Genomic DNA, 18,477 nt, shown 5'->3' on the forward strand with positions numbered 1-18,477 from the left:
TCCTAAGCAACATCTCAACATTGTGATCTGTGGTAACCATCGGATTGTCTTGACACTGAACTGCTGCCTAGACATGATACAATATCCCCAGTATTCTAGTAATTGCATCTAAAAAATGTCATAATGTCACTAATGACCAATGATATACCATCCTCCAGAGAGAGACTTCTTTCTTTGAACATTTAAAAGTTAAAACCTTTTAATGAATGTGTGCTTGATATGTCATAGTATAAAATGGCTACTACTGATAAAAGCTTATTGACAAGAGGGGGAAAACAGCAAGGCAAAACCCAAATCTTTTTAATGTTCAATTGTAGATCCTTCATCCAAAACTTCTAATAATAACTTTAGTCAGAAATCGTGTCAACTGACATGGGAGTTATTAGCTTTTTAATGGAAAGTGAGATGGATAGTTTTTTTCCAAGAGGGCTACAGTGTAAAAAAGTTAACGAAAGAGTGTAGTGGGAGATAGGGTGCATGGTGCAGATCAAAACATTGTTAAAAGGGCTTTAGACATTTCTGAAATTAAAAAAAAAAAATCATGATTCCCAAGACTTTTTTTTAAGGTGACTTGTTTATAGCCTTACTTGTGGAAATGAATTTTATCATCTTACTCTGTAATGTGAAATAATTTGATAAAATTTGAGAAATTTTCTCAAGATACAGTAAACACAGACCTGAACAGCTGTCATTGAAACATCCATACAGGCTCCAAAGCTGCCTTTGTATGCCACTTGAAAACAAAGGCTCATAACTACTTCCCAACTCTGTATCTTTTCTCAGTGTTTGACATACTTTAAACAAGATACTGCTGTTCAGCTTGTGCTCAGTGATAGAGGTCCAGATCTGTGATTTATGTTCTCGAACTCCCTTGCAGTTGTTGGCTGTTACCTATATATGATGTAATAGGTTAGCATACATGGTTCCATTGGAAAATTGGGTACTGTGAGTAGTTAGCGTTATCATCAGACTGCCCGCATATGAGTGAACCTCTGTATGTGAGCTATTTGAAAATCATCTAACATGAATGACTTTGTAAACTACATATATCTGCTGCTGCTGTAAGAGGGACTGAGAGCATAGGGTTAAAAAATTGGTGAAGAGATTAGCATACAGGATTTGAAAACAGTGGAAATTTCATTTCGATAGAATGTTTAAACTAGTAAAAAACCTAAAATCTGTTTACATGTTTCATAGCTTGTAAACTATCTGATTTTTTAAACATGCTTGAATAGAGACAGATGCTAATTAGTTGGGTTTGCTTCATAATAATAACAATTAGAAGTTAACATAATGTTTGTGTAGGGAGAAGTATGAAGGATAAATACTTATTTTATATTCACTGATCTTTTCAGATTTTGCAGCTGATTGCATGCTGAAGTTTGGGAAGTTTTGTTTATATCATGAGTAAAATTGCCAGTGACGTGTTTTTGCACATTATTGTTTTCATCAGATAACATTAAAAAAATCCTCTATGTACATAGATTAAAGCTGTTTAGGACCGTTGAATATGGCTGGTTGTATTATAAGAATGCAGTTGTATTTTCAGTGTCATGTCATGACTTTCAGCTTAAGTAAGGTTGCTCGATGGCCTGTAAACCTAATTATGCCCTGTAAAAAATTATTTTCTTAAGTTTTGTTCTCCATTTCCTTCAACCCAAAGATTAGGGAGTTCAGTCTGTTAATAAGATAAATTACAGACTGAAAAGGAGCATCTACATCTGTCTCCAGTCTTTGACAGCGGCCAATAGTAGATGCTTAGAGGAGAGTAAAATAACAGGGCCAGCACTTGGTGATACTTCCCTATTGTGCTCCCCAACCTCCAGCCTCTGCTCCGGAAAATCATGCTTGGAGGTGGTACATTTGAGCTTTTTGGCCTTCTCTTGCATGAATTAGATAACATCTCAACACATGTAAGCCTTTTCATCTATACATTCATGCAGCAGTAAGCTCCACAATTCAGTTACATGGTGTGTGAAGTACTTGGTTTTATTTGTTTTGAGCCTGGCACCTTCAATTTTTATTGGATGTCAGCCTTTTGCTTAGCTGCAGTTCATGTATGTGCAATACATCTTTCCAGATCACATCTCAAGTCACAGAGATACTTATGGTTTGATTGTAGTTGTGAACACCTTGTTTATTCTTAATGGTTTGACTATTTCTTTTCTCTTATGTAAAATTTTATTTTCATAAAAAATTCATGTTATGTGAAATGGCTGTGAATTTGGTTTTTTTTAGAAAAAGCCTGTTACAGCTTCCAAATGAATGTTTTGGCATTAGAGCAATGTTTCTAAGCCTAGCTATGATGTGCATCAAAGTTTATGTGAATAAAGAAATACTTTTGTTGTGAGGGTTTTTTGTTGCTGAATTCTTGCAGGAATTAAAGGAAGACAATCAAGTGTTACTAGAAACAAAGACAATGTTGGAAGATCAGTTAGAGGGGACTCGAGCTCGGTCCGATAAATTACATGAGTTAGAAAAAGAGAATCTACAATTAAAAGCTAAATTACATGATATGGAAATGGTAAGTGTAAATGGAGGATGACAAAGAACTGATATGCATTGAATTTCATGTCCTTTTTTAATAAAAGAACTTGCAGTCAAAATAGTGGGGGAGAGGAGGAAGGTATGTCTTGATTTACTAATGCTTTTCGGATATGGTTTCCTACAGTAGCTTTGGTTCTGCTTGGGGAAATTTATGTTTTAACCAGTTCTTCTCTGAAAAGTCAGTATTCTGAAGTATCAAGTCATAATTTGCTTGGGTGGGGTTTTTTTTTTTGTTTTCTGTAGGGGGTGACAGGTTACTGGAAGAGTGGTCAGGCTTTAGAACAAGATGCCCAGGGAAGTGGTTGAGTCACCATCCCTGGAGGTGTTCAAAGAACGTGTAGATGTGGTAGTTCAGGATATGGTTTAGTAGACGTGGTGGTGGGCTGATGGTTGGACTTGATCTTAGAAGTCTTTTCCAACCTTTATGATTCTATGTTTGTTCCCTTGTTTACTTTAATTTTCTGCAAAATGTTGAGAGGTGCGGCTGCAACTTAGTCCCGTTAAAATAGCGTGTGTGGGGAGAGGGGTTCGTAAAGAGCCAGGTGAGACACTCTCATCATGGACCCAGTCCTTTTATAGTTTTTTGCATTAAAGTAGTCTTATGCTAGTTTAGCAAAGGTGAAATGTTGTCTTTCTTTTTTGAGAGCGCTACCAAGCTTTACTTATCATATATACTTTCTTTCCCGATAATCGGAGAGAAATGAACTTTGAAAATGAGTAGGTACTCATTGTCATAGGTTATGATGAGAAGAGGTTGTTCTCTGTATATATTTCTTTACTGGTTGTTACACTTCTCTTCTAAGTTTTCCATACTTCTGTCTGTTCCTCACTGTATTAGCAAATAAGAAAATGCATTTCTCTGTGGTATACTAGATACGGAAATATTTTTTGTGTGTTGAGACCTATTTTTTTTTTTTTGACATGTGAAATAATTTTTAAGGAGCGTGATATGGACAGAAAGAAGATTGAGGAACTCATGGAGGAAAATATGACTCTAGAAATGGCTCAGAAACAAAGTATGGATGAATCGTTGCATCTTGGCTGGGAACTTGAACAGATAAATAGGACTACTGAACTGTCTGAAGGTAAACGTAGTAATACTTGTAAACTGATATAATACAAAAAATGAAAGTTCAGAGGCTGGACAGCATTAGGAAATTACAGGTCCTTATTTCTAAAGTACAGAGTCTTTTGTTGTCTGGAGAGATGTGATAGTTTGGGGTTTGGGTTTTTTTGTTTCCTTTTGTTCTGGTTTGGTTTTGGTTTCTTTAATCATTCTTGTGATTCTTGTCCAGTTAAACAGAGGTTTAAAACCTATAAATAACCTTGGAGTTACATCACATTGCCATTCAAATTTCCCTACTCTGTAGCACAGATCATGAGTCTTCTTGCTTTACTGTTCTCAAGAGAGATTTGTTAAGGCTTCTCAGGGTAGTTCTTTGCAGAGATAGCAGTGACAAAAATCGTGATTCTTCCAATATAGCATACTTGGTCATACACTGGATCCCATACAAATGGTTTGTGGAAATTTGGAGATACATCCTCAGCTGCAGGAAACAAATCTCTGCTGTGATTAGCAACAGTAGGATGAGTAGAACATTTCCTTTTATGCATCTGGAGTGTTTTCTCTTGGTTAAGCAGGATGGGTCATTAATCCTAACTAGCTTTCTTCACCAAGAAGGTGCTGGAGGACTGTCAAAGGCTTCTGAATCCCCTAAGTCTAAAAATGGAAATTCCAAGAACTCCAGATAATAAGTAACCTTTTTTTTAATGGTGTTTTTCTCTTACAGTGCCACAGAAATCACTTGGTCGTGAAGTAAATGAACTGACATCAAGCAGATTACTGAAGTTGGAAATGGAAAACCAAAGTTTGCTGAAGACAGTGGAAGAACTGCAAAGTGCAGTGGGTTCTGTAGAAGGCAGTAGTTCAAGGATTCTGAAAATGGAAAAAGAAAACCAAAGACTTAGCAAAAAGGTAATCATCAGTGTATGTTTGAATTCTGTGTGAGTTGCCTAATGTTGCTTGCCATTTTCTTTCTAAGGGGTAATTTTATGAATCACTGTTATTTTGGGTAAAGTGTTACTAGGGTCTGAATGGTGTTATGGTGTTTGTAAGTTTATGATAAAAAAGAAAACCATCTCGGAGACTTTTTCTCTTTTTAGTTAGCTTTTTAATTGATGTAAGAATGTGACTTTTATTCAGAAAGGTCTTGTAGCAGTGAGGGGAAAAAATATTAACGTGTTGGGGGCGCAGTGCGTAATGAAAATGTTTTATGATACTTGAGAATGTTACTTTAATTTTTGTAGTTATTAAGCAGAGGAAAGTATGTGTACAAAGGTGAAGATTGACTGGTAAGTCTAAACAGAAAACTTGGTCATATGTCCTCATTCATAACTGAGAAAGAGAAGATGGGCCAAGAACTGATGAGCAAGTGAGTGAGAGGAGTTTGTCAGATTTTATCTGTGCTAATCTACAATATTTTACTCTCCAAATTATGTATAGAGTAATTTAGTCAGTGGTATTTATAGAGAATAAAAATTGGAAAAAAGTGGGGACTAATTACAGTGAAATTAAATGTCTGAAGTTTCTGAAATAGCTTTTACTTCAGATATTTCAGGTGTTAGACTATTCTTAGAGTAGGTAAGAAATAATTAAAAAAAAAAAAAAAAAAATCCCAATTGTATTCCATACTTCCATGCTTTTTCTGATTTGTTAACAATATGGTATTTTTTGCAGCAACCTGTGTGCTGCTTTGAGTTTCTTTATGGTACCAGAAAGACAGCTAGGAGGGTACAAAAGAAAGAAATAGGTATAAGAAGCAAGCAATAGTAGGCCTTTGTGGTTGTCTGATAACTCTTTTACCACTTTGGATGTCTGGCAACATGTCCTTTTTCTCCCTTGCCCCTAAAAACAATGCTCTGAACAGTGATCAGCAAAAACCGTGAATTTGATCAAAATGTCTGGTACGAGTCCTGTATGTGTAGTCTCCTGCTATCTGGACATGATTTCTCCTGAAACAAACCGCTGATTTAGAGTCTTATAAATCCGAGATACAGTGACCACAGGAACTCCACTAAGAGTTGGAGCCATTTGGCAAAATAAACCCATACATTTAATTCCCAAGGAATAATCGTAAGTATCTCTTGAACTAAGTAAGATCAAACAACATTTGATGTTTGTAAGCTAAAAGTGACTTGGAGGAGCAGTATAAATCTCACTAATACGGAATTTTAAAAGAAAAAAAGATGCTTGGGAAAATATCCAGAGCCTAATAAAATCTGACCAATTTTTTAATGCAAAAGTACTTTATAGACACAATCTTCTGAGCCAGGGAGAAAATTCTGGCAGAATTAAATTTATTCCTAGAAGAGATTAGTTGTTTCAGATAAAGAATAGAAAATTCCACTTTATTCTTTCCTTTAACCTTTTTTTTTTTCCATTTCTGTAAGGGTACCTTCAACTCAGCTAAGCGTAATACTATTGTCATTTTTAAGTAAGTTTGTAAAAATTTGGGGTTTTTTCCCTAGCTTGAAGAGCTAGAGAATGAAATTAGCCAAGAGAAACAAAGTCTTCAGAACAGTCAAAATTTGAGTAAAGATTTGATGAAAGAAAAAGCACAGCTTGAAAAGACACTTGAAGCACTTCGAGAAAACTCAGAGCGACAAGTGAGTAGCAGAATTGAAAGTCTTAATGCTGCATCATACTGTACTGTTCTCATTTTTTACTTTTTTACAGGCACAAAGGGATTGTAAATGTAGCAGATTTTCCAAAAGGACATATCTGCAGCCAAATAGCTTGCCTGAGTCCTGCAGCCAGTAAGAGGCATGACTTGATTTTAGCTGAGGCTTTACTGTTAGTTTTAAAATGTTTTAGTGTTTGGTAATGCTTCTGTGGCTTTCATGGGCTGTGCATTTGTTATAGTTGCTTAAAGGGTGTAGTTCAGCCAAAATAGAAAACTGGGAACTTTGAAGGTAGGCCAGACACCTCTCAGTGGAGGAAAACAGATTCTGGACAGCTGGTCAGTGTTTGAAGTAATGTCGGAGTATTAATGAGAATTACAGCAGCCTGTCCCACAAAGGAGCCTGAGAGAGACCAGTGTAGCAGAGCTGATCTGCTGCTCCACTGCTGACTCTGTTCCCCCTGTGTCGCTCGCAGTCTTGGTTATCTGGGGTGGGAACCTTCATATCCAGCTTCATAATATTCCCCTATACTAGAATGTTTTTCAGCTGTGACTTGTAGGTGGATGTCAGAATTTATTTCTGGTTGCAGAAAATGGCATCTGTGTCTTTGTAAAATATTTGAGCTGTATTTGTGGGAGTACTGGAGTACTGAGTGTCACTGACATACCTGTATCTAATGAGTGCTGACACCTTCTAAGGTCTTTGCAGAGCAATTCGGAGGACCTATGGAAGGCAGACACTAGGAAATGAGTAATGGAAACTTCTGGAAGTTCCATGTTTAATAATCAAATCCTTCAGAATTAGAACTTCAGTTACCTTTCATAAATTCCAGTGATGCTTCTTGATGAAATTGACAAGATTGACTTTTTTTTAGTTTAATTTAAAAGTACCCTATTTTAGAATACAGAATACTGTACTTCAAAAATCCTGAAAATTTTTCAAGACTCAATCAGAAAATGAAAATCCAGACTTAGTAAAGAAAACAAACAAACAAAAAAGCTTGGCATTGAAGCTTTACTTTCATTTAAAGAGAACACTGGGGATAATTTTGAAGAAAAATATACCAGCTTGTCTTGTTTAGAAGTGTTTGTTGTTACAATAATTGATTTATACGTTGTATTAGAAGTGTACTCTGGGGGAAAAAAAGGACTAAAACTTTCTGGAAGAAGTCATAAGTCACTGTTCAACTATCAAGCATATATGTGCTGTTTTAAATGTGTTAGAGTAGGACTGATGTTTCAGTGGGACGACTTCTTCTTAGAAATAATAGGGGCTGTGATGAGTTAGAGTATCTTTTGTGTCTTTTACAAATCCCCTGCTGAAACTTACTGGTGTCAACTGTACAAGGTTCACTTGATTTCATCAAAAATTATGGACATATTGATCATGATTTTTTTTTTTACGTTTGGATTGTACAAGCAGAATTCATGGAAAGTAGTTATGTATGTTCAGTAACATACCAGGTTATGTAAAGAAGTGTTACAAAGTTGTGGGTTTAGACACCTGTTAATTAGTTTCTCATCAATCATTTCAGAACAGTTTGTCATTGTTGGGAACAGAGCCATAGATCCTGTAATTAATAGTTACATTCAGACTTAAATATGAAAGAACAGTCTATAATTTTCTCAGTCTGTTTTTCATTGCAACTAGCACTTTTGCTTTTCTCCAAAACAGTTTATTGTTAAAACATCCCTTATGCTATGTTATTAGTGTATTCTTAAATACTGATCTAAACAGTTTTCTGGATTTGCTGTCTGTTGTTACATACCCAAATAATTTCAAATGATTTGGAGGGATTGAAAAAGTCAAGAAATACTATAAATTAAGATGTAAATGCTTCCTTTATCCTTGAAGTATGTCTGGGAATATGTTACCTAAGAAAACAATTTACTTCTAATGTGATTAACTTTCTCTGGAAGCTGTTTTGGAACAGCGTATCTAAGGATTCTTTTTAACTCAAGAATTAGTGTAAAATTGATGTGTTTCTTCCCAAAATGTTATTGACTGATCAAGAGGCCCTCATACCCCACAGATCGCCTCTATTATTTCCAACTGAAATAAAGACACTTGGGCCATTTTCACACCTCCCTTCATCTCAAGTTTGTCTGCAGGTTTTTTTTTTTTGTGGACACACATCTCTGGAAATTACAGAGTTTAAGGAAAATAATCTAGATCTGGGTAAACACAAATGAAAATGAAGTGAAGCTAAGAAGGATACAGCTTTGCTTTGGTTTGTGCTTCATTAGTTTTATTTTTGTTATCCACTAACATCCAAGAGGAACATATTTGAAGATTGACTTATTTTGTTGTCAACATACAATGTTTATAATGCTGCAAATAAATACCAGTAGTGTAAGAGAATTTTTTGTTAAAACTTAAAATGGAAATACGGTGTAATCTAACTATCTTGGTAGCTTTCAGTTTATATATAGAAGTAATTACTTGTTGGCATGTTGCTTACCAGTGTTTACAATTTTCCCCCCCAAATTAGGTTAAGCTGTTAGAACAAGAAAACGAAGATTTGAATCAAACTGTAGCTTCTCTAAGACAACGCTCACAAATCAGTGCTGAAGCAAGAATGAAAGAAATTGAAAAAGAAAATAAAATCCTCCATGAGTCTATTAAAGAGACCAGCAGTAAGTTAAACAAGATTGAATTTGAAAAAAAACAAGTCAGAAAAGAACTGGAACACTACAAAGAGAAAGGGGAGAGAGCAGAAGAACTTGAGAATGAGCTGCATCACCTGGGGAAGGAAAATGAATTATTACAGAAAAAAATTACTAACTTAAAAATTACGTGTGAGAAGATAGAGGCCTTAGAACAAGAAAACTCAGACCTCGAAATGGAAAACAGAAAACTGAAAAAAACTTTGGATAGCCTGAAAAATCTCACTTTTCAATTAGAATCCTTGGAAAAGGAGAATTCACAGCTCGATGAAGAAAATTTAGAATTAAGAAGAACAATTGAATCCTTGAAGTGTACAAGTATTAAAGTGGCGCAGTTGCAGTTAGAAAATAAGGAACTAGAGAGTGAAAAGGAGCAACTTAAAAAAAGCCTTGAACTTATGAAGGCCTCGTTTAAGAAAACTGAACGTTTGGAAGTCAGCTACCAAGGCCTAGACACAGAAAACCAAAGGCTACAGAAAGCCCTTGAAAACAGCAATAAGAAGATTCAGCAATTAGAAAGTGAATTACAAGATTTAGAATCTGAAAATCAGACTCTGCAAAAGAATTTAGAAGAGCTAAAAATCTCTAGTAAGCGCCTAGAGCAATTGGAAAAGGAGAATAAGATGTTAGAACAAGAGACTTCTCAGCTGGAAAAAGATAAGAAACAGCTAGAAAAAGAAAATAAAAGGCTTCGACAACAAGCAGAAATTAAAGACAGTACTTTAGAAGAAAACAATGTAAAAATTAGTAATCTGGAAAAGGAAAATAAATCTCTATTTAAAGAAATAGTTGTATATAAAGAGTCATGTGTACGCCTGAAAGAACTAGAAAAGGAAAATAAAGAACTTGTGAAAAGAGCTACCATTGATAAGAAAACTCTTGTCACTTTACGAGAGGTAAACAGAAATCAGTTACCATCGCTATCATAATCTGATCATAATGCAGAGAAATTATATCTGAATTTTTGAAAAATGTTGTGGTTTTTTATGCTTTAATCTGTATACTGTTGGTATCTTTAATGACTACAATAGGGAGAGAGATTATCAAAATTTATATAATCATAATAATGAAACAGTATTATAACCGTATTACACTTAATTCTGTAAGGTTGTTTACAGACTGTCATGGAGCCTCTGTTAAATGAACGTTGTTCAGATTCTTCGTGTTAGCATTTGTTGTGGCTGAAACAATTCCCGATGGAGCACTGGAACAGGCTGCCCAGGGAGGTTGTGGAGTCTCCTTCTCTGGAGATATTCAACACCCGTCTGAACAAGGTCCTGTGCAGCCTGCTGTAGGTGACCCTGCTTCGGCAGGAGGGTTGGACTAGATGATCCACTGAGGTCCCTTCCAACCCCTACCATTTTGTGATTCTGTAATGTTCAAGACCAAATTTGAAAGGGAAGTTATACAGAAAGGAAAGGAGTAAAGAACTACGGTGTAATCATATTATAGTTATAATGTAACGTCTGATGTAGCTGAAAGCTAGCGATTGAGAGGAGAGTTAACACTGAGTTATTCAGGTCATGCAGGAATAAAAGACTCTTGCCTCAGCACTTTTACAATTAAGACTACATTATTTATTTATGATAATACTGCATGTAATTTTTTTTCTGTGTAAGGACTTGGTGAATGAAAAATTGAAGACTCAACAAATGAACAATGATCTAGAAAAACTTGCCCATGAACTTGAAAAAATAGGCTTAAACAAGGAGCGTCTCTTGCATGATGAGCAGAGCAGTGATGACAGGTGAGAATGTCGATGCCTGTCTGGAACAGTGTAGAAATAAGGGTCTTTTTATTCCTAAAGATAAAATGTTTTTTCAGAGTCATTTTGTGCATACTCTTAGATTTTTTTAAGACACACTAACAGACCCAAAATGGAACTTGTTATTCTTTGAAATTAATGAAGTAGTTGATGTGCTTTTACATTCAGCTGTCTCTGAAAGTGAGTTGCCACTTCTTGTTACTAAGAATTTTCTTAAGTGTGTCAGTAGATACAGTTCATGTATAATTGAAATGCTTTCTGTTGTAGTTAGCAGCAGGAGCAGTAGCAGTGAAAGATAACAGGCTCAAAGTGTTTTTTTTTCCTTTTTTGATTGCTTTACGGATGTAAATGTTTTTTACACTTTTGTCACATAGTGGTTGTCTTAAACTGTCTCACTCTTTCTCTACAACCATTTCCTTCTAATTCTTCATACCAAACAGAAGCCGCATTCCCACTTACACTGGCTGGGAAGTATCCAATACTTAAGAATCTCCAGAACTTTGTACTGGCTCTATCACTGTACCACACCTGCCATTATAAAGCAGCTGCTATCCAGACATCTGTTTCCTCTACTGTATGTTGTGTTCTGTCTTATCCTGCAGGGATTTAGGGAAAACTTGTGACAGGAGAAAAGCAGACTAGTATGGGCTCCTAGTCAGTCTTTATTTCACTATGCTATTCAGTTGTGCTCTTTAAAAAATAAAAGCTGCTATCACGATCTGTTATTCAAACTGATTGTCATGAACATGCAGATTGAAATTTTTTTTTTTTTTGGCCTTGTATATCAAAGGAAAACCAAACAGTTTTTGTTTGTTGTGGGTTTTTTTTCCTTCAGTTTGCCTTTCTTGCTGCCAGTGCTCTGTTAGTGGAGTGGTGCCAGAATCCTGTAGGGAGAAACTGTTACCACCTCTTGTTTTCTGCTTTTGTCTTTCATCTACCTTTCTTGGCTCACAGATGAAGAGTTCTGTCAAGAAGAGTCCTCAGAACTTTGACTAGTGTGACTTCTTCTGATTTAAGCATTGATATGTAGCATACAGTGCATTGTGTGTGTTTGGTTTGTCCTTAGGTGATTATACTGTACAAAGAAGAAACCAGTCCTTGAGCTAAGTTGAAGTTGAGTGCTTAGATGAAGTCCAGATTGAGCAACATTTTTCTGAATCATGTTCTAGATTCCAAGTGATTGGAGTGAGTGCTTCAACAAAGGGAAGGAATATTGCTCTGTATTAAGGTTTAGCCTGGATAAATACCAGGTGCTCAGCTGGACAGGGGAGAGGAAGTATGATGAAAGGCTCATGGGTTGAGACAAGGACAGGGAGAGATCACTCACCAATTACTGTCACAGACAAAACAGATTGAGGAGGAAAAAAAAATTAATTTATCACTGATCGAATCAGAGTAGGATAATGAGAAATAAAACTAAATCTTAAAACACCTTCCCCCCACCCCTTCCTTCTTCCTGGTCTCAACTTCAATCCCATTTTTCTATCTCCTTCCCCCGAGCAGTGCAGGGGATGAGGTATGAGGGCTGCAGTCAGTTCATCGCACGTTATCTCTGCCACTCCTTCCTCAGCGGAGAGGACTCACGCTCTTCCCCTGCTCCAGCGTGAGGTCCCTCTCACAGGAGACAGTTCTCCATGAACTTCTCCAACATGAGTCCTTCCCACGGGCTGCAGCTCTTCACGAACTGCCCCAGCGTGGTTCCCTTCCATGGGGTCACAAGTCCTGCCAGCAAACCTGCTCCAGCATAGGCTACTCTCATTTCATGGGTCCACAGGTCCTGCCAGGAGCTCCCAATGGGGTCACAGCCTCCTTCAGGCATCCACCTGCTCCGTCATGGGGTCCTTTCCACGGGCTGCAGGTAGATATCTGCTCCACTGTGGACCTCCAAGGGCTGCAAGGGGACAGCCTGCCTCACCATGGTCTTCATCACGGGCTGCAGGGGAAAAAAATCTCTGCTCTGGCAGCTGGAGCATGTCCTCCCCCTCCTTCTTCACTGAGCTTGGTGTCTGCAGAATTTTTTCTCTCACATTGTGTGACTCCTCGCTCCTGAACTGCTGTTTCACTGCAGGTTTTTCCCCCTTCTTAAATACGTTATCCCAGAGGCGCTACCACTGTCGCTGATTGGCTTGGCCTTGGCCAGCAGCAGGTCCATCTTAGAGCTAGCTGGCACTGGCTTTATCAGACATGGGAGAAGCTTCTCACAGCTTCTCACAGAAGCCACCACCCCCTTGTAGCTCCCCTGCTACCAAAACCTTGCAACGCAAACCCACAACGCTTTAAAGGTGCTTTTGCAAATTGTACTACATGAAAAGATTTATGAGTCTACTTCTACTTTCCAGACAATGGCACTTGTCAAGTGCTCATGCTTCCAAACATCAGGTGGTGTGGGTTCACTTCTCATAGGTTAGTTGGCTTGTGACTTTATATGAATTAATGACTTTGGGCCATATAATACTAGTGTTTCTTTTGCATTTTACAGAATAGTGTGATATTGGATCTATAAATTATAATTTGGAAGAAAATTTGGAGTTACATGTCTCTGGAATGGGGAGTTTTATCTATATTTCGTTAAACTATAATCTGTAAATGAACTTTCAGCGTACTTCTGGCACCTATTATGACCTGTTACATTTTTTCCTTTGCTTCCAAGTTAGCTGTGTGTGGGAATTACACAAATAAGTTAATTTTCATTCCCCCCACATCCCTGTAGTTCTCTTCTAACGGGTATTCCTTTTTCAAGGAGTCAGTGCACGTTTTTGCTATGTATATACTGTATATTAAGAGCACAGCCCAGGCAGCAGGCTCGAGCACTGCGTACTGGTTGATCTCCATGTGGCAAATGTCTGTTGCTGGTAACTCCTGACAGCTGCACTGTCCTAAGAACAGCTCATGCTTAATTCTTTGCAAATTGCCTTGCAGCAGTAGGTAAAAGCCTGTCTAGAAAGATGTTCGCGGCAAACTTGATTCTCCAGCACTGACCATGTGAAAGCAGCACAAAAGCAGGTGGAATATTTGATGGTACAAGATATTTGGCTGTCAGGCTGGGTATGATATGCCTATTCAGGCTGATCTGTGGGGAGGTATGCAGTAAGCATTGTATCTTGAAGCTTACCCAGAACATATGTCTAAAGCCTACCTCTGAGCTCAAGCTTGTAGCCAGATAGTTTTAGATGTGAAGGAATTCAGGCTATGCTACTGTTTTGAGCTTCTTCTCAAACTTCACGTAGAGTTGGAAGACTGAATGAATAATATTTGTTTTCAAAGTGGAAATGTTGGTTGGTTTGAGCTTTTGCTCTGCCACTATCCTGCCTTTCCATTATTCTCAACTTTTTCATTTATCTGAAAGGTGTCTGGATTGCTTTCCTTATATTATTACGTAGGTGAGGCATTAGCAATTATTTCATCAGGCCTGGAAAAAGCTAGGTTTGTTATGGCCAAAATTACTCCTCAGTGTATTTTTGGTCTGCCTCTCTCATTTTGATGATGGAAATGAAAAATGCACAATTTTTCTGTCCATGATTGGAGAGAGCTGCTTGTGTTTTTTGTTGCTTGTTCTTGGTAACACTTCAGAGACTTTCTGTTGGAGCCTAAGCTGACCACATTTGAGTTAACTTTTGAAGCGTTTTCCATTTTCTCTTGCCTTTCAAATGGCTGTTGGCTTTAGACAGACAGATTTATGGATTTTGACCCTGAATCTGAAGTACCTAAATCTCAGTTAAATTAGAAAATTTGTACCATCTTTCATTATTAGGTGTTCAAAAGGAACCTAGATATTGGGTCTCTGCTATTAGTCTTTTTCCTTCTTTGTTGTTTACATTATTGTATAAATTTTCAGGAACAGAAATTCTTATTTGTGGCTGAATATATGCTTTGGCTCAAGAAGATGAAATGCTATCTATTTACTAGTCATAGACTTCCTACTGTTTCTTAAGTCCCTGGGAATTACTTCTTACACCTTAAAATCTAGGATTCTCATTCTACTATGTGATGCTACTGGACAGCTTTCTATTTATCAATTCTCCTACCATTGGTCTTCTGCTCCAGTTCCTGACTAGATCTACTGCTGTTGTTCATTCAGGATTCTTTTGCAATCTGTTCCATTCACTAAACTGATAGATTCTTCAGCAGTCAAGATTAAAAAGGGGGATATTAGTGGTTTGTTTTATTTTAGCCTACTGTGGGAAGAAGTGGGATGTTTTCCAGATTCTAAGCACATGTACAGTGACTGAACTGCTTAAAAGTGATTAATGAGCGTGGGTTTCAGTATTTCTAAAAAGGAGATACTGTTCTAAACCGGTATATTCTGAATCTGACCACTTCTGTCCCAGATACGTGGTTTGGGTTTAAGTGCACTGCAATATTGTAAATGTGGTAAAAAATTGAAGTTTTATGCATCAGGAGTGGCAGCAGTCTTAAAATATCAGCAGCTGGGCTGAGTGAGCAATTTGCACATTCATACATCAAATGAGTATGCACCTGCAAAGTACTGCAGGTACTTTCCTAGTGCCTCCTCTTTGTGAGCTGGCAGGAAATAGAAATTGATTAAAATCTTGCTCTCCAAATACTTCACATTCTAATTTAGTTCGGGTCTCCACTGGATTCACTGGAGTGGAGCCAGAAGGAAGTGTGCTGTCATCACGGACACGCTAATGATCCAGATACAGCCAGGACCCTGCTGGTGTGTCTGAATGTGGCTTTTTGTATGTCTAATGTGTTTTAAAAGAAGGATGCAAAAATCTTTTTGACTACCGTCTTCTGTTTGTTTTAGACATGAAACTGAATATTAGTGAGGTGTGTTTCTTCTTTTGAGTAGAGTCAGTGTTCAAGCATTTTTGAACGTAGCTATGAGGCTACTGTTTCAGAACACTCTAGAATTTAAATACCTCAGATGATTTTTTGAAATACAGACTTTTGTGTGTGTGTTGTCATTCGTCAGTAGGTACAAGCTTCTGGAGTCAAAATTAGAATCCACGCTTAAGAAGTCGCTTGAAATAAAAGAAGAAAAAATTGCTGCTTTGGAGGCTCGTTTAGAAGAATCAACAAATTTAAACCAGCAACTCCGTCAGGAACTTAAAACAGTAAGGAGGATGACATTTCTTCTGTAAGATTAAATTACTCCTGTACTAGCTATTGTTATTCCTACACGTGACCTTTTGCATAAGACAGCAAAAGGTGGACATTGTTGGGGGTAAGATAAAGCAGGACAAAGGTAAGGTATGACTGAATTTTAAGACTGCAATAATACAGGCCCAGTGTTGAAATCACATGAAAAGCTGTTGATGAGTTTATTCATTGGTCATTGAATATGTCAGGTGGATAAATAATCTGAAGTTGATTTGATTTGGAATGCTAAAAATAGTAATTCCTTAGAAAGTTACATTTTCTGATCTACCTTGAACAGCCTGAACGGACTGGTTAAAAAAAAAATAGTCTCCTTTGTTGTTGTACTTTATCATAAAAGTTGGGGGATACAGCTGAAAGCACTGAAATAGAATAGAAAATAGAGGACTCATTCTCTTAGACAAGTATGACTGTGAGCCGAAGTGTTTAGTATGTTTAAGCGATCAGTAACCATAAATTATCTGTTATATCATCTCCCCAAACATATACCAAAAAGCAAATTTACAAATACAGTAACATACATATAGCACTTTCTGTTCTTTGAAAAGTGATATGGTCATGTAATAGGTTAGAATGTAGAAAATGGAAAATTCTAAACCTAATGTAAGTTGTCCTAAATAATTTCAGGTGAAAAAGAACTATGAGGCTCTCAAGCAAAGACAAGAAGAGGAAAGGATGGTTCAGAATTCTCCTCCAAGAAGTGGAGAAGACAATCAATCTGTCAATAAGTGGGAGAAAGAAAATCAGGAAACTACTAGAGAGTTATTAAAAGTTAAAGATAGATTAATCGAAGTGGAAAGGAATGTAAGATGTGTTTTTAATATTACTCCAATTTTAATGATGTGTTGTAAGCTATTCCCAGTGATACGAATGAGAGTACTAAGAATATTGTTAAGAAAGTATGCAGTTTATCACCTAGTTTACATACCAAGCAGAATCTGAATTAAATATAGTTATGAAGCAGCTGGGTTCTGCTCTGACAGATGCTGTAAAGCACTTGACCAGCATTTAAAAGGAACTGTGGAAACCTGAATTTGTCCTTTAGAATCCACAGATATCTCTCAAATCCCTCTTATTTAATCCTTATTTACATGAGTCATGGAGATTTCTCTACTGTTTCTCCATAGGTACAATATTAGTTACCCATTTTTGCAATCTTAACCTGTAGTGATAATATCACTGTGTGTTACTTTGTTATATAAGATGATTTACAGTTTTGTTCCACCTGGTAAATCTCTGTGAAGTCATGCTGCTCTATTTGTTTTGGAGAAATGTTTTTTGTTTGGTTTTTTTTTCCCTTGAAGTTCAGTAAACAGCTGTGAACTCAAATTTTCCTTTTTTTTCTTAATGTTTAAAGAATGCTACACTGCAGGCAGAGAAGCAAGCACTGAAGACACAATTAAAGCAACTTGAGACACAGAATAGCAATCTGCAGGCTCAGATTCTTGCACTTCAGAGGCAGACTGTTTCTCTACAGGAACAAAATACAACTCTACAAACTCAAAATGCCAAGCTGCAGGTAATAGTTTCCTATTATGCTTTAAAAATAAAATTAATTCAAAGTTTTTCCAAATGTAAGCTTTATAGCCAATGGCAATAATGTATTGTAAGTCACATTTTGCTTCTGGTACAGACATGGAAAAGAAAGTAATGTGCAAATAATCTGCATTAAAAGCAGTCAAATAATATTTTCTTGACTGATGAATAATAACATTTCTAGAAGTTGGTTTTCATCCTTCACGTTTGTCCAATTTAAACTGTTGACTTTACGATTAGGAGAAGAGTATATTCTCTCATCTAGTATTCGAAGATAATTTTTTTAAAATTTCTTTTTTACTTCTAATTACGTCAGGGAAATAGTGTGTCCGAAGAGATTCTAGTAAATTTAGTATTTTGTCTATTTTTATAAATAGAGTTTAAAAAAAAAAAAGTAAAAGCCATAAATAAGAGGAAAATCAAGATTGTTGGTAAGTACAGAAGACTTGGAAAAAACCTTTGAAAACTACATAAATATATGAAGATTGATTTCAGATAATTCAGAGGCAACAAAAGTAATGTGTGTCCATGGAAATTATTATAAAAACGGTTGCCCACAGTCTTGCAACTCTTACAGCCAAAATTGAGATGTCATTCTTATACTTTTAACAGGGCCATTAAATACATAACCTTTTTTCTCTGCTAAATGAAATATTCTTGTTAATGGATCTAAAGCTTTTGGAGCTCTAAGAATCAAAACTACTTAGAGGGAATACAAAGTCCACAATTCATCAGAAATAGTAAACAATGTCAGAAATTATGGAGGGTGGATGGAAATCAAAGAGTGAAGGAGTCTTCAAACAAACAAACAAATAATGCATTTTGTGAATGCTGCAAGTTGTCACCCTGTCTCTTTCTGGAAAGCAGAACACAGTTGTACCACAGATGCACTTTCTGTCTACCATATTGAAATGTAATTAGTGCACAGTACTCCCCTTTGTGGCTGGCAAGCCTACAAACAAAATAGAACATTTGTGCACATGCTGTGTCTTGTCTAGTCGTTAAAAATTAGTAGACGTGGGCATGGTAATATACCGTTTTAAACAGATGAGGATATATCTCTGGGGTTCATAACTGTGAGTATTTTGTAATACCATTTGTCAAAAAAACAGGAATATCTATGTAGTTCCTTTTTGGCTTCATGAATTGCGCAACAGCCCA

General features: G+C 36.7%; 1 protein-coding gene across 11 annotated transcripts in view; it reads left to right on the forward strand.

Moving 5' to 3' along the window:
- CCDC88A (coiled-coil domain containing 88A) overlaps positions 1–18,477 on the forward strand; it is an 83,116-nt gene that overhangs the window by 38,934 nt on the left and 25,705 nt on the right. For 10 of the 11 annotated variants that reach the window (XM_075413603.1, XM_075413604.1, XM_075413608.1 and 7 more), the window contains 9 exons: positions 2,378–2,524; positions 3,488–3,632; positions 4,338–4,522; positions 6,076–6,213; positions 8,720–9,790; positions 10,514–10,641; positions 15,596–15,737; positions 16,408–16,584; positions 17,138–17,299. In XM_075413603.1, coding sequence (XP_075269718.1) covers positions 2,378–2,524; positions 3,488–3,632; positions 4,338–4,522; positions 6,076–6,213; positions 8,720–9,790; positions 10,514–10,641; positions 15,596–15,737; positions 16,408–16,584; positions 17,138–17,299 — 2,295 coding nt within the window. The remainder of the gene's footprint in view (positions 1–2,377; positions 2,525–3,487; positions 3,633–4,337; positions 4,523–6,075; positions 6,214–8,719; positions 9,791–10,513; positions 10,642–15,595; positions 15,738–16,407; positions 16,585–17,137; positions 17,300–18,477) is intronic. The other variant, XM_075413606.1, reaches the window with a different exon arrangement.

Source organism: Opisthocomus hoazin, chromosome 2 (genome assembly GCF_030867145.1).
Source record: "Opisthocomus hoazin isolate bOpiHoa1 chromosome 2, bOpiHoa1.hap1, whole genome shotgun sequence".
Classification (NCBI taxonomy): Eukaryota; Metazoa; Chordata; class Aves; order Opisthocomiformes; family Opisthocomidae; genus Opisthocomus; species Opisthocomus hoazin.